The 21,231-nt window shown below is 41.3% G+C and overlaps 1 protein-coding gene across 3 annotated transcripts in view; it reads right to left on the bottom strand.

The window, feature by feature from the left end:
• Positions 1-21,231, bottom strand: part of gtf2ird1 (GTF2I repeat domain containing 1) — a 64,023-nt gene that overhangs the window by 33,823 nt on the left and 8,969 nt on the right. For all 3 annotated transcript variants that reach the window (XM_084319589.1, XM_084319587.1, XM_084319588.1), the window contains exons 2-9: positions 17,993-18,122; positions 16,468-16,609; positions 11,475-11,660; positions 8,082-8,265; positions 6,128-6,459; positions 4,169-4,264; positions 3,815-3,898; positions 55-238 (exon numbers count right to left, since the gene is read on the bottom strand). In XM_084319589.1, coding sequence (XP_084175715.1) covers positions 55-238; positions 3,815-3,898; positions 4,169-4,264; positions 6,128-6,459; positions 8,082-8,265; positions 11,475-11,660; positions 16,468-16,609; positions 17,993-18,118 — 1,334 coding nt within the window. In that variant the 5' untranslated portion in view covers positions 18,119-18,122. The remainder of the gene's footprint in view (positions 1-54; positions 239-3,814; positions 3,899-4,168; positions 4,265-6,127; positions 6,460-8,081; positions 8,266-11,474; positions 11,661-16,467; positions 16,610-17,992; positions 18,123-21,231) is intronic.

The raw sequence follows: 21,231 nt of genomic DNA, 5'->3' as shown, positions 1-21,231 counted from the left end.
CCACTCCAAATCTTCCCCCTTTTCCAATCCCAAGCTTTTTGAGATAGAGAATACCGTTTCACTATGAAGCGGACTCCGTGGCGCTCCTCCAGGATGCGCTTGAGCTTGGGAACGCCGTACGTGCAGGGCCTCTTGAAGGGGATCTGGTCGGGGATGCCGATGATCTCCACCGCCCCCGGGTCGCAAGCTATCTTACGGTAGGGCACGGGCACCATGTGGTCCAGACCCAGGGCCTCGGCTGGAGACAGAGAATGGTAATACAATTAATAATAATTAATTGCATTTATATAGCACTTTTCTAGACACTCAAAGCACTTTACAATGTAGGGTGGAAATGGCCTCCTTCACCACCACTGGTAGCACCCAACCGCTACGCAGGCTCAATGGCTGCCATACACTGGCACCAGGCACACATCACACTACACAATGGCTGAACGGCTCAGGAGACAGGGATTGATATCAGCCAATTAAGGGGAAGGGATGATTAGGGGGGATATATTGGGAATTTGGCCAGGAACGTCGGGGAACCCCCTACTCTTTACGATAGGTGTCCTGGGTTCTTTAACGACCGAGTTTTAGTCAGGACCTCGGTTTAGCGTCTCATCCGAAGGACGGCACTCGCAGCTGTACTGTAATTCATGATGATATGATAATGATTATGTTTCTTTAAAAGGCCCAATCGGTGTAAAGCCCCACCACAAAAATAAAAAATTACAAGGACTAACACTAGTAGACAACAGATAAATACGTTTTTAAAATTGTAATTGCTGTATTTTGTAGCAGTGAAAGGTTTAAACACTGGAGGAAAACAGATCTATATTCCGATTTACAATGGGTGAAGAAAGTTCCAAATGTTTGCATCTACAGGTCAAAAACTCTTCCAAGAATGGATGTGAATATATCCCATATTCATGTGGTCAAGTACCGGTATTCATGTGGTCAAAACAAATCACAGATAGGGGCTTCAAGGATGCATCTCAGACCTTTAGGAACACGCCGACATTATGGGAAATGCGCTTACCGCCTTCTCAGTCAGACAAGAAGATAGATACCAATTTCCTCTCTGTGCGTTCAGTGGAAAGCTATCTGGCTGCAAACTAAGCTAGCTTAGCACAAATGAATGGAAACGGATACGAACCCCCAGCCCGGCTTAAACTCTGGGAAAGGTGTTTGTGGCCAACGGCTAGGCTAACATGCAGCCGGATAGCTTTCTACTGAACGCACAGAGGGGAAAGGTATCCATCTTCTTGTCTGACTCCGGAGAAGACGATGAGCTCATTTGGCATGTTCCTTTAAGCACCATTAAGTTACTATTAGGGATGGGTACTGAATTAGGTACTTTTAAGGGTACAGACCGAATCACGTCGGTATTACCGAGTACCGATTCGCGTGAGATCCGTCGGTGCTACATTTCGGTACTGTAAAACAAATAATAATAATCCTTTAAAAAAACGTCAATGTTTCGTTTTACCGCGAAACTAAACCTATGAAGTGTGCCGCACGTTCACACGCACAATATACGCTTACCTAGGATTTGACTTGATTCAACAACAAAGCAGTCAGGGCAATGGCAAGCCGAAAACGGTTGCAAGTGTTGTTACACTTTACAAAGCTAGATGCAGACAACAACGCCCACTGCAATATTATATATGATAATAAATTATTTGAAGTTTTGATTTTGATTTTTTTTTTACAACTGAGGTAGGTAGATAACATTTTTAGAGACTAAAGTACCGAAAAAGGGTACCGTTGGGTACCGGTACCGATTCAAATGTGAAAGGTACCCAACCCTAGTTACTAGGGGTGGGGGAAAAATCGATACGTAGTAGTATCGCGATACTGTATCGATACAGGGACGCCAAGTATCGATATTTAATTATTCATAAAAATTGTATAAGGAAGTTGCATTGTTCATTTCAATACCTGTAATAGTACAGTAGTCCACACACACACACACACACACACGTGCATTCAGTTAAGTTGGAATATGACTGTAATACAAACAGTTCAGTTTGTCAGGTACATGCAACACAGATTACAGTGTTTACATCTGTCTGCTTAAGAAAATACCATGTTCTGCAATAAAAATGATTGAAGTGAGATGAACAGACTGAACTTTATTTTATTAGATAAAACATGTTGACAAAGTTTGACTTTGCAGTTGAAAAAAGGTAATAAATTAAATTTGATCAAAAAAATATATATATTTAATATTTTTTTTTTTAAATCGCGATGTATTTAGTATCGCAATACTATCGTATCGTGACGCAAGTATCGCGATAGTACCGTATCGTGAGGTCTCTGGCGATTCCCACCGCTACTAGTTACCATATTAATGTAGCAGCTACATTCCAACCTTGAAGTTAAAGACAAGGAGACGCCGGCAGGACGTGCACCTGAGGTGGAGACTGTTGATATTAAATTAATGACAAGCACATTGAAAAGCACATCACGTGCCGCGCTAAGTGCCCAAGAACCCTAATGACTACAGTATGAAATGCACTTTGCAGTGAATAAAATCATGAAGCATAAAACAATGCTTAATTGTAACCCCCTGCGCAGAACACAAGCTGTTGGCAGTCACCGTGGCAAATGGTAAATGGACTGCATTTATATATATATATATTAGTGCTGTCAAACGATTAAAATATTTAACTCGATTAATCGCATGATTGTCCATAGTTAACTCGCGATTAATCGCAAATTAATCGCATTTTTTATTTTTTAATTTTTTTTTACCTTAAACAGATGTTTTTCAAGTTCCAAGTTGTAATACTCTTATCAACATGCGAGTCAACAAATGCTTGCTTTGTGCAGCCATTTAACACAAAAGGATGACCCTCATGCATTGCAAATTTGCATCAAATTCAAAACAGAGTGATGCACAAAATAACTTAAAAGAAAATAATAATTTAAAACAATGAATAAAGTGTGCATGAAATAATAGGGGAAAGAAAACGTTAGGAACTTGTTACATTCACCCACACAAGGGCTGAGTAATCACACACCCCCCTCTCTCCCTCACACACACACTCTCCCAGCTCTTTTTCTCTTTTGCCCCTTCCTCATCTCTCTCACCCCCCTCTCTCTCTATATCTCACACACACACACACACACACACACACACACACACACACACACACACACACACACACACACACACACACACACACACACACACACACACACACACACACACACACACACACACACACACACACACACACACACACACACACACACACACACACACACACACACACACACACTTCAGAAACAAACATAGTATCAATGAGAGCATCAATAATACACCTGAGTGAAGTCTAGTAAAAAAAAAAAAAAAATTTAGTTAATCTTGAGTTAAAAAAATTAGTGGCATTAATAGAATCGGGAGTTAACGCGATATTAACGCGATATATTTGACAGCCTTAATATATATATATAGGGCTTTTATCCAAAGCGCTTTACAACTTAGGCCTCACATTCACCCATCCACTCACACATGTAAGGTGCCCACCTGCTCATGTGGAGCAGTTAGGGACGCTTCGACAAAACCTTCCGATTACCAGACGGCCGCTCTACCTCCTGATGAGCCCCCCCCCCCCTCCCCCGCGCGTCATCATATCGATTTTTCTATAGGATCCCATTTTCATAACACGTCGGGGGAAAGCCTGATTTCATGGACTTGTTTGGATCGGAGCGTTTCAAAACACGCGTGGCTCAATCTGCAGCAGAGAGGCAAAATTACCATAGTAATCCAGGTGGAATAGAATTAAACTGAAATGAATACAAAGTCGTCGTGAACACTACTCACCATATCTGCTATTGAACAAGATCTGAACACATTCTCTCAATGTGTTGATATCCTCCGTTTCACGAATGAACGAGTCCCATTTTTCTGCAAGAAAAAAAAAAGGGACAATATAAGCAAAATAGAGGACCGTGAAGTGAAAATACATATTCGTTCATTCACACCTTTTTAAACTCAAAAGGTCCCCCGAGGTTGTCAAAAACAGTTACACAAAACACACAATAAAAAAAAAACAAGATCAAAGAAATTCAGCTAAAACAATTGCACATGGATATCAAATACAACATACATCAATATATACACCATTCCTGTAATCTTAAGACACTTAACATGAGAAAATCAAATGGCCAAGCCTACCTGATTTCTCGTGTACTATGGAGAAGAGAAGCCTCTTAGAGATGTGGATACCAGGAGGGCTCTGGCCCAGCTCTCCAGACAGTCCTATCCTCTCATCTAGAAATACAACAGACATACAGGAAAGTTAACAACCTCATCCTTATAATAATAATAATAATAATAATAATAATAATAGCCTATATTACTACCTACTATACTGATATGTCTCTACTACTATGCACTCAACACTGCAGCAGCCAAGTTTCAACACTGTTGATGAACAAAGTTGTACCCTTCCTGCTGACCTGTCGTGCAGAACTTGTAAGTCGCTTTGGATAAAAGTGTCAGCTAAATTACTAAATGCAAATGTAATAAGGTATAATACTACACATAGTAAAAATACTGAACTTCAAAAAGGGACCTAAGATAAAGATAAAGATAAAGTTCATTCATTAGCATTAACACTTTGGTTGCCTTGGGTTAAATTCATGATATACCATAGGTTGCCGGCTCTATTTGTCTATGGAGAAGTACCCCTTCTTTGCATGGCTATAACTTTTTAAATTCTATTGCTACATTGCCATTATTAGGGCCCATTCAAAGTCCTATATGTATTGTTCATTGTGTAGCAACGTTAAACTTTTTCATTCACATATTCATAGTAAAGTATGGTCTAATGTATAATAAGTATGTTTTCATCTCTTTCTGCAGCTTTCTCCAGAACGTGATCTATAGCCCCAAATGCATTATATTGATGATGCAATACAGTTTTATGGCAATCAGCGCGATATAAAAAATTCCAACTAGACGTACTTCTAGAAGTTACTACACGTCATCTGATGTTGACCGGATGGGCTAGGGGGCGTTTATAATTCCGTGGGCAGCGTTATACCAATCATCTAATGTGGGTAAAATGTTGATAATAGCAGTTAGTATCGAAGACGGTAACGTTACACGCTAAAACTCACCCCAGTCTCCGCGCGCCGTTGGGCGATCATCGTAGAGTAGAAATCTGATCATTATGGGATGTAGATTTACCCGGTCCATCTCCAGCTTGTATAATGGTATATACGTCCAAATCATGTTGTTTATCGAGTTATTGGCAATCGATCACTGTGTATTGTGACGAGCTAGAATGCCGGGACCTATAGCGAGTGCCCGGAAGTAATACGGACGTCCAGCACAACCTCTATGCCGCTTCCTGTTAAGCGATTGCGCCGATCGGCCACCAGATGGCGCTCCTGAACCGCCAGAGAGCTCAGTGGGTCCTCCTGGTGGATCTCAGGCCAGCGGAGGGGACATATGAATCCGATCGCAGATTTTTTTAAATATCAACTTGAGCATGGCCGGCAAACACGTTTCCTGGCAGCCAAAGTGTTAACCCGTTCACTACCACACTACGGGTCAACCGCTTCACTACCACACCACAGACTGTTAACCGTCTGTAGTGTGGTAGTGAAAGGGTTAACCTTCTGTATTGTCACCGTGAAAGGGTTAACCCTTTGGTAGTGTGGCAGTGAAAGTGTTAACCTTCTGTATTTTCGCCGTGAAAGGGTTAAGCCGTTGGTAGTGTGGTAGTGAAAGTGTTAAGTACAGTGATGCACAGATGTGAAAATTGTGGCCGATACCCGATATTAATATTGCTGTTCTGGCCGATACCGATATTTACCGATGTCGATATCTCTGTATAGAAAACACTTTTTCATGATAATCAAATAGAGCTATTTTCCAAAACGCTTTTATTTTTTTTACTTTTGTAACTTATTTTCAGAAATGACTGATATTTTGAAACTATTTAAGGCCAAAACATGTAAAAAGGAAGAAAAAAAAATATTACCGGTAAACATTTTAATTTTTTTATATCGGCCCTATCTTGATATCGGACCGATACCGATGTGTAAAAACTGCCATATCGGCCAATATTATATCGGCGGCCGATATATATCGTGCATCACTAGTTAAGTACACCAAGCACATTACCATTCTCAGCGTAGTCCTTGACAGACGGACTCGTCTCTGCCCCGGTCACCCAGGCGCCCAGTCGGTCTTGGCCCAGGTTGAGGAGGGACATGGGTTTGAGGTCCAGCGTGCCGTCTGGGGGGTGGGGCTTGGACGACATGGGCATGCCGTACAGGAAACTAGACAGGATGGAGTTGCTGGCGGAGGAGGCGGAGCTCGACGACGACGACGACGACGTGACCACCTGGGGGGCGCCCTTGCCCGGGCCGTGATTGGTCAGTGTGGTCATTGGAGGGGAGTTGTGGTTGAGGTCTGTGCTGGATTTAGTTTCTCGTGACACATCTTCCGTTGGCCTGTATGCAGAGGACGGACGAAACAGGGGGAGGAGAGTGTGAGCCAAAGATGCATAGATACATGCAAGTGTAGATGATGGGATGTCATGATGATGATGATGGTGATGATGATGATGATGATGATGATGATGATGATGATGATGATGTGGCCTATGGACGGTTTCATCTCGACAACATAAACATTCTAAACCGATTCAAGTTAATTTCCGGTTGCAATGTTTGCTAATGCAATAACCAAGAGAAAAGACACTTGGGTCCAAACTGTAGAAACAGAATTCCATTGAAGCCGTCTATATAGATCCATTCTTTCATCAACATCATGTCCAAAATGTGCTTGCATCTTTTGAGTTGCAATCAAAGAATAAGCTCTCAAAACATAATAGGGTCATCTCCATGGCTCATCACCTCTCTCTCTAGGTAGGATGTGACTTGTCACGCTGAAAAGAGGACTAACATCATAACGGTTTCTCTTTTGTAAATGTAGTCTGGAATTACAAGCAAACTTTTGTTGATAATCCTTTTTAATCTTTCAACAGTGTTTGCCAAACTGCATAATTTGCTAAATCTTTTTGCTAAGACTTTCTCAGTTAGATATATCATAAGTCATATCAGAATGAGAATTCTGTAGCTTTGTTTTTCTGTCCTATCCTCACCATATGTTGTACTGCCTACTAAATAGTGATGAAATAAGTGGATTTTTATTAATTAAGCCTGGAATTAATGGATAGCAAACACATATTTTTCATCTTTAAAGTAACATTTTCATACGTTTCCAAGATATAATTTTTTTTTTATCTGGAAAAATTACTCCTGACAAGATTTTGATATTGTGAAGCGTTCTGGTTGCGGTTTGTAGTCCGAATAGTATTGACCAATCATGTTTGAGCAGGGATAGTGCTTGAAATGTAGGGCAGAGATGTTCTCAGGACATGCTTTGCTTGCATGCAGGTAAACAGCCCATGTGGGAGGAGCCAAAGAGGCTAAACGCATTGACCGAAATGTCGTCTGGATCTGAAACACCTAGAAGAAGTGCTGACGTTTGTGTTTTGTGTGTAGAAACGTTTGCCTTGTAGTAATAAAAGAAACAAATTGCTTTCAACGTCAGATTACACAGTTTCCTTTGGAAAAATGTCAGGAGTTTGTTGCGAACTCCTGGACTGTAAACAATGACCGGCACATGGAAGAGGAAGTCTTGGCCTGGATGTCGGGGGCGTGAGCACAGGAACCGGAAGCCAGCAGCCAGACCGGAAGCACCGAAACATTAGCCGTTGCCCCCAGATGCTAAATCGCTGTCAGGTTTCCGATGGGTTCATAGATTGCATGTAAGGTAACCGAACACACAGACAGGTCGTCGGACATCACATGGTTTCCTCCAGACTGTCCCTGGAGACTTCCGGAGCCCAAAACGGCATTATCGTTTACAATTAGTAAAAATTATTCAATCCTGTTTGTTTCGATGCCGACTGTCCATAACTAAAACCATCACACATTTTGCACTTCCGCACTGTTATCTTATCCTATAATACAAATAACATGTAAATAACATGTAAATAATATGTAAATAAGATGCGGAGCGCACGCACGGTATTGAGGGACGTCTCCCGCACAGTTCACCGGCTCACCTTTTAACAGTGAATTGGATGCGGTTGCTCTGCTCCAGGATCTTCATCAGCGCCTTGGTGTCGTATTCGGACGGCTTCCTCAAGGTGATTCCCTCAGGCAAGCCGTGGGCCACTATGGAGCTGGGGTCCTTCTGGATCCACTCATAAGGCACAGGGACCAGGCTGCTCTTTCCTACAGCCTCACCTGCACAGAGACACAACACAAACCAACCAGGACAAAGGGACATTCAGTACTTGACCTTTGACGCTTAAGTAATATGAACAGTTATTATTTTTGTTTTTTTTATCTTTTCCCCCCTCCTTTTTCCTCAGATTTTCTCCCATCCCAATGTTAGTCGTTATGCCAATTCGCAATCCCCTTCCTGGTCGCTGCGCACTTACCCCCCACAGTCGGTCTGGGAGAGTGGAGGCTATCACGACTATCACGTGCTTCCTCCGACACACGTCTAGCCAATCAACCGCTTCTTTTCACCTGGCAGCGCGGACTCTCACTGAGAGGGTGTAACGTGTGGAAGGATCACACTACCCCCCTTAGATCCTATACGCGCTTAGCAGGCGCCCCGACCGAACTGTAGGAGTCGCTGTTTACAACGACCCAGACCCACCCCGCCAGCTTTCCCACCCTCTAATACTGCCAATTGTATTAGTGTGAACGGCCAGCCAAGCTGGTGACAACGCGGGGAGCTGGATTCGAACAGGCGAATCCAGCGTCTCCGGCGTTGGTGACGAACGCAATATCCGCTATGCCACCTGACCGCCTAATATATGAACATATAGGGCAGCCAAGAATGGTTTTTAACTCAACCAGACACGTTTTATAACAGGGCTGTACAATATGGTCAAAGAAAATCATAGAGATTATTGACAGGATAATGCAATTTGCAATATAACTTACAATATAATTGTTAAAAAGGTGACATTTTAAATGGTAAGTTCAGAGTTTTTTTTTTACCCCTAGCCCCATTTCCAACTTGACCAATAATGTTGTTGATGATCGGTAGAGTCCATGCTGTTCTTAATACTGGATACCGGCAGCTCTGGCTATAGTTACAAAACAAATGTAAACTCAATGGGAGTCCAGTCTGTGTACAGGCTCTGAAATAAACCATTAAACCTACTCCACAGTGCACCCAAAGTAGGCTTCATCTTTTAGCTCAGGGTTTGTACAGACTGTAGCATGTGGCTAACTAGCCGGAGGTGGGGGTAGATATCCAGTTTGAAGAACAACATGGGTTGTGCTGAGAAAAGACTTTTACCAATCGACATCATTGGTAAGTAGAAAATAATGGGCCAAAATTCTGAACTTACCCATTAGAGGGGAATGCCACCCATTTTAGGAATTCCCATATGCCATTCCTGTGCCTGTGGACAGCTCAGTCAATATTTGGGAACACATGTCGCTGCGCGTTTGTCTGGTCTGTAGGCCGTGGTCGGACATCTTTCCTTATGATGAATTGAAAATGGGGGACCCTGATGTAAACAAGACGAAAGTCTTTCTCTGGTCTGCATCCCCTTAACAATTGTATGTATTGAGCTGTACTGTACTGTACCCATTCTGCAATCTGTTAATAAAGTTTTCAATCAATCAATCAACTCCCAATGAAAACCTACAGCATGAGGCATCCCATGGATATGTATATATATGCTGTAAATATAAATATATATATATGGGGTATATACAGCACTGTTGTACATGCTATTATACAGAGTATTTGGGTAGACTATAGTGGGGTGGGTAGTTAAGATTATTATGATTCCTATGATTACAGTGTAGAGCAGTTGTAGACAGTTAAAGCACTAGGTAGGTATATCTGGTGTCGTTTCTAGGTTACACTGGTAAATGTTCTGCATTCATATAGCATTCACATAGCGCTACTTCTAGTATTCCGACCACTCAAAGCACTTTACAGCTCGTGCCTCACATTCGCCCCTTCACTCACGCACACACCCCGGCGGTGGAAGCAGCCATGCAAGGCGCCAGCCAGCTCGTCGGGAGCAGTTAGGGGTTAATTGTCTTGCTCAAGGACACTTCAACATGAAGTCTGGAGGAGCCAGGGTCAAAACCGAGAAGCTTCAGATTACCAGACGACCGCCCGAGACACATTGCCACCACGCCAGATTTATATACAATATGCAGTGGTGGAAGAAGTACACAGTTACTTTACTTCTACTGTAAAAGTAGAAATACCCATAAGTGCAAGTACCTCAAAATTGTACTTAAGTACGGTACTTCATCGTTTGAACTGAGTGAGTCTAGTCGGGTTCTAGTCTGGTTCTCGTGCCATTCAGCCGGCAACAAGATTGCATGGATATGCATGGATATTCGACATTAATTGTACATGGTTGATTCTGCATGGTCCTCATTCCAAATTATTGGAAAATCGTACACACTGCAATAACAATGTTTGAAAACAACATGCACCTGAATACCGAGTTGTACCGTATAATAACACGTACTGTATATACATTTATCTATATCTGTGTATATATATATATTAGGGCGATCAAAATGAATGCTTTAACTCTGGAGATTAATTTAAATGATTTAAAGCGTTACATTTCTTTTTATCTAGATTACTCTATGGAGTGAAAATGTTTCAATATAATATAAGAAAGAGGTCTAGCTGAGTCAATGTTGATGGTTTTGTTGAACATTTGTATTTCACAGGAGAGAAACTGTATTCAAAGAAAGCTATTAAAATAGTCTTTGAATCTAAATATACTTTCTTTGTGTTGATTTTACATTAATTCCATGATTTTACTCAAGTAAATATCTGTTACAAGCTTCGGTCTTAAGTAGATTTTTTTTTTTCTAATCTAGATTAATTACAGAAAATTGTGAGATTAATTAGTTAATTTCTTTTAATCTATTGACAGCACTAAATATATATATATATATCCATACCAACTAATATCAGTTAAACCACTGGCTAGACTGGTGTATTACCTCGGTGTAGTCATACTTGTGCAACTGTATATAATAACACTGTACATACATTAGCTTAGCATATTTACTCTATATAGCTTTGTCATATATTCTTTATACTGCAATGCACTTTGCTGCTTCCTTGCACTCTGGTTAGATGCCAACTCCATTTTGTTGTACTATGTACAATGACAATACATTTTCATCTAATCTAATCTAATCTAATCTAATCTAATCTAATCAAATCAAACCTAATCTAATCTAGTCTAATCTAATAAGGTTCTCTTGTCTGAAGGTTTTAACCCTTTCCGGTCAGAATTCTACCATTCTATAGCTTTCCGTAGCCAGTATCTACTGTGACATTATAATGTTAAATTCTAATCAAACCGGTGCGATCGTACACTCAAAAGGTTTTAATGACCGAATATCTAGGGGACGACACACAAGCATGTCTGGCAAGTCCTTACTGTAAAGCACACTGAAGACCTCCTCCACCATTTTCCTCAGGACAAAGATGTTGGAGTGGGCGTCCGTCGACGGAGCTCTCTGCTTCCCGTGAGCCGCGGCCTCTGCACTCAGTTTACAGAGCTCTCCCTCTGGGACTTTGGCATGATGTGCGTTTACTGTGGGTGCTGTCTGCAGGCAGGGCAACCCTGAAAATGTAAATGAATGAAATGAGTCACCCTGAAAGTAAAGTCCATTTGTACAGCGTGTATACGTATAATTACGGATACATTTTTGTTCCGACTCTAGTTGTATAAAAGAAAATAATAAAAGAAAACGTCTACAGTGCTTTTTAATGCGTGTCAAAGCTATACAAATTACAAAAGGTAGTCACACAGACACTCAAAAACAGCCTTTGTGAATATCAGTACAAACAGAGACCACAGACAGTCAAGGCCCTTTCATTCAAAACACCCACTGACTGACTTAAATTGATAAAATGGTAAATGGCTGCTTTTATCCAAAGCGCTTTACAATTTGTTACTCACATTTTACCCATTCACTCACACATTCACTCACCGACGGCGGAGGCAACCATGCAAGGTGCCAACCTGCTCATCGGGAGCAATTAGGGGTTAAGTGTCTTGCTCAAGGACACACCGACACGCTGCCCGGGAGGAGTGGGAATCGAACCGGGAACCTCCGGATTGCCAGACGACTGCTCTACCTCCTGAGCCACTGTCGCCCCAGTGATAACACTTTGCGGAACCGAATAGAAAAGTTAAAATGAATTGTAAACGATGCAAGAGCAAAGCAAATGGTAAAAATGGACTTTGGAAAGGTGTTATGGCAGTAAGACACTTAATGAGCTTGTGGATTAGGACATGTCTATGCTGTAGGGGTTAGAATGTAAACCAATTGAGCACGTCTGTATAACTCTAAACCACAGCAGGCGTGACTCTCTGTGTTCTCAATGGCAATTAACATGATCAATAGGTGAGAGGAACCATTTATATTCATTCAAGCCTTTATTTATACAAGCAGTTGAGATTTACCTCATTTACAACGCTGTCCAGATTTACTGGCATATTAAAAACACCAAAAATGTAATTAGACATTGAATAAATAGGACAAAAAAAACACAGGTGCCAAAAAAAATATCAAAATGAAAAACAGTCAGAGACTGAAGCAGGGAGGTTTGTGATCATGTTTTTAAACTTTTCCACAGGTTAGTGCGGGCGGCTGAGTTCTAATAAACTGTCCACAGGTTAGTAGTGGGGGGCTGAGTTTTAATAAACTGTCCACAGGTTAGTAGTGGGGGGCTGAGTTTTAATAAACTGTCCACAGGTTAGTAGTGGGGGGCTGAGTTTTAATAAACTGTCCACAGGTTAGTAGTGGGGGGCTGAGTATGTTTTTAAACTGTCCACAGGTTAGTAGTGGGGGGCTGAGTGTGTTTTTAAACTGTCCACAGGTTAGTAGTGGGGGGCAGAGTATGTTTTTAAACTGTCCACAGGTTAGTAGTGGGGGGCTGAGTATGTTTTTAAACTGTCCACAGGTTAGTAGTGGGGGGCTGAGTATGTTTTTAAACTGTCCACAGGTTAGTAGTGGGGGGCTGAGTATGTTTTTAAACTGTCCACAGGTTAGTAGTGGGGGGCTGAGTATGTTTTTAAACTGTCCACAGGTTAGTAGTGGGGGGCTGAGTATGTTTTTAAACTGTCCACAGGTTAGTAGTGGGGGGGCCGAGTATGTTTTTAAACTGTCCACAGGTTAGTGGGGGGCTGAGTTTTAGTGAGAGCTGAAGATCATTCCAAGAAGCCGGGGCACTAAAACAAAAGGCTGACTTTCCAAGTTCAGTCTGGGGAGTCGGGACCTGAAGCATCAGCCATGAAATGTAGGTCCAAACCTTCCCTCCATACGACGGGGTATTAAGGCCACTGTAGGTCAAACATGTTTACTACCGGAGTCAGGAGAGTGGGGTAATATTCAGAGAAACAACTTTGAGATTAAAGTAGTAAATTTATGAGAACATTTTATTTTCTCTGAGATTAAAGTCGTAAATTTATGAGGAAAAACTTGGATGTTTCTGAGATTAAAGTCATAAATTTACGAGGAAAGAAAAGTTAAAGCCATGATCTAGCAGCGAAGCTAGATGGTTGGTCCTGGGGGGTCCTGGGGTGGGGGGAGGAAATGTATTTTGTGGTGTCTGTGATAATATAATTCGATTTTTATGTTCTGTATTTATTATGTTATTTCTATTGTCATTATTGTTATTATTATTACTATTATAGTCCTGTGAAGTCCTGTTTATTATTATTATTACTGTATTGTGTTTTGTCATGTTTTATATGAAAGAAAAGAAAGAAAAATAAAAAAATTATATTAAAAATAAATGTATGAGGAAAATAACTCTGATGTTCTCTGAAGTTAAAGTCAGAACCTTGTGGGGAAAGCTTTTGGAAAGTGTGTTTTCCCACTGAACAACCACGAAGGCTTCAGGGCCCTGTTCCTCGTACCTGGCTAACTGAGTTCGCCGGTTAATTTTCAGGATAACTTGACTTAAGCCTGAACTGTCGGTTCCCCGACGTGCGATTGTCTAAATCACTATGGCAACAGATCAGAAAGTTTTAACCTGGTCGAGCGCAGGGTTAAGTTCAGTTAGCTGGATAACCTGGCCCTGGATAACCACGCCCTCGCAAAAACAAATGCCAGCTCCCTTCCTGAAATATCCTCACAGTCTAGATCCCATTATACCATTCTGAATTATGTTTTTGTGCTTCGTTTTTCTAGAGGGGGCTTTTGAAATGTAAAATAATAGACCTAAAATTCGGACAATAAATCATATTCAGCCTATGGATTTACTTTGTCATAATGCACATCATAGGTTATGCGGATATGGCGCTCGCGACACACACTATGTGGTTATTTTAATAACGCGGAGCATTGCAAATGTGAATCCCGCTGGGATATTTTTAATGAATGAAACCTATCGGGCGTTTGGCTCTGATTAGTTTCATATTCTTCGCTGTGGATGTATTTGCTTATTAACGGAGCGCCCGGATTGTGTTTCATTCAAGCATAAATTGAAGCGTCTTTATATGCGTGGATTGTGGATATGAATTACGACGAATCTGAATCTGTGGATTGTTGAATCGTATCACTGTCACTCACACGTTATTGTGATATTGTAACTGGGTTTAAAATATATGAGGAGATGCACTGTTTGACGGATTTGATGACGTGATGTGACTTGATAAATTGAATGAGCCTTTGACGTTTTGATGAATGCATTTGAGAAAATGCATTTATCTGTTCAAGCACTGTTATCTGATGATGAACAAGAGGGTGATGAACATGAGGTGTCACTGGTATAAACCAAAGGTTAATCAATTCAATGCATGTATGGATGATGTCCGAAACAGATTAAAAGCTGATTAATAGTGAAACTGTATAGCCTCCAAGCCTCTCTGACACGTTATTTCGGGGGTCGCGCCTTGAAAACTTTGGGAACCATGTATTTATATAGTACATGATACCTAAGCCGAGCGCATACAGTACAGATATCCTCATAATATAATTCGCATCAATTAGATACTCTTTAGTTTGGGCTTGTTTTTATCAACTTATTCTGAAAGAGTTGAACCAATTATTTTCGCTAGCAAGATCTCATTCGATTATTCATTCCATTACGCCAACTGCCAGCAGGCACATTTAAAGAAATATCTTTAAATATCTTTTAATCTGATTGATTGGGGTAATGAGGGACTTAAAATTTGCCTATAGATTATGCATTTAACTAGTGCTGTCAGGCGATTAAAAAAATTAATCTAATTAATTACAGGATTTGTAATTAATTAATCTAATTAATCGCATTTTAATCGCATAACCATTTTATGCCTGATATTCTATATTCTATAATCATATTTCAAATTGCATGTGTCCGGATGGCAGAATTCAGTACTGTATCTACAAAACCTTCTGTTTAATCATCTTCCATCTATTAATTTGCTTAGATTTTTCAGGTCTGGTCAATTTGAGCATAGTGTTATTCACAGTCAAAGATAAAAAAAAAATTATTGATATTCTCATTTGGTTCATTACAATTTACTCAAGCCTAGTAACAGACAGTATTTCTGACACTGGGAATACATTCCCTGAGATCCATAGATGTCCCTAGAATCAGATACCAAGAACATGCAAATGGACCATATAAAAAAAGTCTGTAATGTGTATTCTACGTTCTTATGGAATGAATGAGATAAAAAAATATATATATATATAAAAAAAAAAAAAAAAAAAAAAATTGTAATTAATTTTGAGTTAATTTTCATAACGCGATAATTTGCTGTGTAATTAATTAATCTAATTAACGCGATAAACTGACAGCCCTACATTTAACTTGTCGGCGAGGCTATTGAGCCGTACTGTACCCATTCTGCAATCTGTTAATAAAGTTTTCAATCAATCAATCAATGCCGTTAGAAAATCAGGATTTCTGCGATCGACACCTGCTGTCTTTTCAGGTGAGGCGGCCGCACGCAATTATCCTTGAGTATCAAGTCTGGTTCGAATTAACGAGACTGAATCAGCGTTCGAGGAACAGGGAAAGCCTGGATTCAAACATCGGGTTAATTGAATCTGGATAATGGGACTTTTGATCGACTTAGTTGAACCAGGTACGGGGAATAGGGCCCAGGTGCCTGCAAAGTTGATACACTAATGAAACTAATAAATACCACATTGGATGTACAGGGGTTGTACAAGAAAACGTTTTTTTCTCAGAATATTACCCCCAGAATATTTTCTTTACCAACAATAATACGCCTTCCGCCAAGTATCAATGCTAAAAACAAAAGCTTGGCACCTAACAAGAGAACATTACTCTATCGTTTTTCCCCACAGATTTGAGTTCCATCAGTTTTAGAAAAGCTATTTGCGGTGGGCCTGTTTGATATTATGGTGCGCCACCACAAATAAACCTACAGCATGTGCCTATGGGAAACACTGTAGTGTACTCACGGCAAAACTTGTAGAAGTCTGTTTGGATTTCCCGCCGAGAGTTGAGGAACACCCGCCCTCTCTCCGTTCCCACGGCGATCACACTGTCCTCGTGCACAGTGACACACGCCACCTCAGCATTGAGCTTCGACATGGCCATGCACTGCAAAGCAAAGTGAGGATATAGTTATGGATTTACTCAACAAGTCACAAAAGATGTTGTACTTTATGCTTACTGATTTTTCCGAGATGAGTTCTGCTGTCATGGTAACGTACCAGTAAGGCTGTGATCACATTGGACACCTTTTTGAATGCGCCTTTTTTCTATTGTTTTCAATGGTTTTGTCGTGACAGGCACGCATCTCCTCCTAAGTAGGCACCTCCCTATGCGTTTTTTCTGCGCTCTCAGTTGAAAAGGTTTCAACTTTAGCCACGGACTAATCAAATCAACCAACCACTGAGTCCAAGGGGAGGGATTACAAATCAAACAAAACAAACCAAAACAAGCAGATAATGGAGGACCTTTGGCAGTTTCCGACAAAACTTTTACCGGCGGGTAACATACTGTTAATATGATCAATGTTGAAAATGTATCGATAGTAGCCAACGTTAGCTAGCGTTATGCCCCGTGCGTTTTCGATTCTCTATGTACACCGCCATGACTCATGTTTGAGCGCAAGAAAAAGACGTCCAATCTGATCACAGCCTAAAATAGGACAGTTTAGTGTCAAAACAGCAGCTTCAGATTTAGTGTCTTGATGACATCACAGATTACAGTTTTTGTTTAGAGCTGAGAAATAGAGTTGTTCATGTTTCGACTTGACTGTCTAATAGTACAGAAATAATATAGATTCTGTTTTAGGGTTAGTCTTTGCTTTAAAATAGATTTAATTTTAATAAATACAATAACATACAATATAATATAACATACAGACAATAAGCAGTACAAAATAAATGCCATACTATATAGTTGGAGGGAGGATGTATTGTAAGAGGGACATAGCACTGAGTCCAGGGTTATGAGGATGTAAGAGGGACATAGCACTGAATCCAAGGTTAGGAAGGAGGATGATAGAGGGACATAGCACTGAGTCCAGGGTTAGGAAGATGTAAGAGGGACATAGCACTGAATCCAATGTTAGGAAGGAGGATGATAGAGGGACATAGCACTGAGTCCAGGGTTAGGAAGGAGGATGATAGAGGGACATAGCACTGAGTCCAGGGTTAGGAAGATGTAAGAGGGACATAGCACTGAATCCAATGTTAGGAAGGAGGATGATAGAGGGACATAGCACTGAGTCCAGGGTTAGGAAGGAGGATGATAGAGGGACATAGCACTGAGTCCAGGGTTAGGAAGATGTAAGAGGGACATAGCACTGAGTCCAGGGTTAGGAAGGAGGATGATAGAGGGACATAGCACTGAGTCCAGGGTTAGGAAGGAGGATGATAGAGGGACATAGCACTGAGTCCAGGGTTAGGAAGGAGGATGATAGAGGGACATAGCACTGAGTCCAGGGTTAGGAAGGAGGATGATAGAGGGACATACCACTGAGTCCAGCGCAGACACCAGGCTTGTGAGGATCTCCTGTCTGGCTGAAACCACAGGGGCCTGCAGCTCAGACCTGGAGTTGGTCCTGATGCCGTCACATCCCAACGTCCTCATCTGAGCCATGCCTCTACAGGAACCACAAAATGGTAAAATGATGGTTAACGTACATTTATATATAGCGCTTTGATGTCTTCTGACCACTTCACCTTTTCTCTATCACACACACACACACACTGTTGGCGGAGGCAACCATGCAAGGTGCCAACCTGTTTGTTGGGAGTTCAGTGTCTTGCTCAGGGACACTTTGACGTGCTGCAGTGCAGGGAGGAGCCAGGATCGATTGCGTATGTGTACCTGTTCATGTTCATGCACATCAAAGACAACCGTTGGAAGAACGATGTTTCTGTTATTCATTACTGATGAGACCATTATATTGTATGTAGGGATGGGTATCGTTAGGATTTTATTGATACTACTACTCTTATCGATACTGCTTAACGGTTCGGTACTTTATCGATACTCTCATGATCGGTTCTTTTTGATTATTTTGCAAGAAAAAAAAGACAATTAATTAAGAACAGAATCGACATTGCTTTATTATTTATACAACTTTATAAATAAATATTATAAATAAATATAATTTCTTCAGCAACAGCAGCAGCAATGTTCTTTTACCGTATATAACTATAAATAAATATAATAAATGAATATAATTTCTTCAGCAACAGCAGCAACAATGTATTAAATGTGTCTGAATTATAGACTTTTTATAATAAACAACAAATGCAAAAGGCTAACAGAAGTTCAAACAAACAAGATTGAAGAACCTAGAAAATGATCCTAACAGTTCTTATGCAGAAAAATCAACATATCTGCCTTCTCTGGCAGGAGTCGGGATCTAGGGCTGGGCGATAAAACGATAAATTATTGCGATATATTTTAATAATCGATAATAATTTTTTTTTTATTGTGACCTGCAACAGGGCAGCTTTAAAACCAGAGACAGTGAATGGGCGGCCGGGTAGCGCAGCGGACTAAGCGTCTGTCTACCACCACAGAGACAGTGGGATCGAATCCAGCTGTGGTGCCTCTGGCTTGGCCGACCGTCCATACTGACACAATTGGCAGTGTCAGCGGGTGGGAAGCCGGCGAGGGTGGGTCCTGGTCGTTGTAAAACAGTGACTCCTACAGTTCGGTCGGGGCGCCTACACAGCAAGGGAAGGATCTGGGAGAGGTAGTGTGATCCTTCCACACGTTACACTCCCCCAGTGAGAGTCCGCGCTGCCAGGTGAAAATAAGTGGGGATTGGCTACACATGTGTCGGAGGAAGCATGTGATAGTCTCCGCCCTCCCATACCGACGGTAGGGGGCAGAGCACGCAACGGCCAGGTAGGGGATTGGGAATTGGCTTAATGACTAACATTGGGATGGGGGAAAAACGGAAAAAGGAGGGGGGAAAAGATAAAGTAATTTTTATTTATTTTTTAAACCAGAGACAGTGGACAGACTTGTCTTTCTTGCCTGCAACTTAAAGTAATGGCTTTGCTTGTCCAAATGACAATACTGACCAAATTGACATTTATTTTTCTCTTGTCCATTTATTTAAAATACAGTTTGAAACAGTCTGTACACAGTAGGCTATGTGTGCTAGCAGAGCTAGTCTCCAGTCGCGAGTCACGGTGCATGTGTATGGTGGTTTGTCCACCAAAAAAGCGTCAAAAGATAGAAAAGAAACTAGCAGAGCCAGAACTGTTCAACTCCCCTGGAGTTGGAAAGTTGGTACTTTCGCTTTCAAACCAGCTGCAGCCTGAGAACTGGAGTGTGAGGGGCTGTAACACTAAAGATGGCAGCAACAACAAAGAATTGCTACAAAATAAACATACCGGTACATTTGTTGTTTAAATAAAAAATAAAAAAAATTATACTTTTTTTTAATACTAATAAAAATATCTATAATTAATTATCTATATCGAACTATATGAAACATTTTATCGTCGTGATATATCGAATATCGTGATAACATTTTTGGCCATATCGCCCAGCCCTAGCTTATTAATATATTGTATGACTATATTGTATTTAGCAACATACATTATAGTCTCAATAGTGACCAATTGAAATGTGTCTTTTTGCATGTCGGTCCATAATGCAGAGAGTAGAGTGCAGGGTCACCCACAGCACCCCTGGGGCAGTTTGGGGGTTCAGTGCCTTGCTCAGGGGCACTTAGCCCGAGCCACCCTTCAGTTACCAGCTGAGGGTCACCCACAGCACCCCTGGGGCAGTTTGGGGGTTCAGTGCCTTGCTCAGGGGCACTTAGCCAGAGCCACCCTTCAGTTACCAGCTGGAATACACCTTCCTGCCTGTGCCAGGGATCGAAACAGTGACCTTTCAGTGGACAGGTGGAGTCTCACAGACACCCCCCTCTGCCTGTCTCCACAATAATCTCATCATCATCATCTGAAATGTCAAAATCCAAATTGCAATAAAGTAGGCGATATAAAAAAGAGGCAAGCCTATAATGTTTGTGTTGTTTTTATCGCAACTGACTGACTGCACGCCCAGTGTCCCATCTGGGATAATACATCTAACTGACCCCATATTAGTGGGTTTGACTTCAACAACAATCCAGGTTTTGCCCATTCACACAATTCAGCATCGGTCCGATATAGCGTGCTGGCCTGGGAGAGGAGGTGAACTCGGCTGGAGAGAGAGAGGGAAAGAGGCTTCTTCGCTCTTAAGAGGCTTTAGAAGTGTCGATAATACCCCCCCACGTTATATGCTAATACCCAAATCCATCACATCCAAGCCAAAGCAGCTATTTACGATAAGCTTTTGTCAGCCAATTAGGGTTAAGGCTCACTCAGATTATGTTCTCTCTGAGTCCCCTTCATCCTTCACTTTCTCCTGCTTAGAAGGTGCTGAGACACAGAGCTGGTTCCCATGATATGGAGCCCATGGATCGGAGATGATATAGGTGGAGATGTTATCATTGATAAGAGTGTACGGTATATTACTATATTGCAACTTTTACAAGAGGCGTGGGACTGTAAACAAACAGCGTCAGCTAGAAATAATACCAAGTTACTCGTAGCCAAACATAACGTAAATAAAAAAGGACAGGGAAGAGATAGGGGAAGGGAAAAAAAAGCTAGCCTAATTCCAGGCACTGCGTTCTCATGGCAACCGAAATCTGTCTCCTTGGAAACTAATCTCGAGGCATTTGAACAATGCGGCTC

This window comes from Notolepis coatsorum (assembly GCF_963971535.1).
Source record: "Notolepis coatsorum genome assembly, chromosome: 8".
Classification (NCBI taxonomy): domain Eukaryota; kingdom Metazoa; phylum Chordata; class Actinopteri; order Aulopiformes; family Paralepididae; genus Notolepis; species Notolepis coatsorum.
The sequence above is the reverse complement of the archived record's forward strand: the minus strand, read 5'-3'. Positions and strand labels throughout refer to the sequence as shown.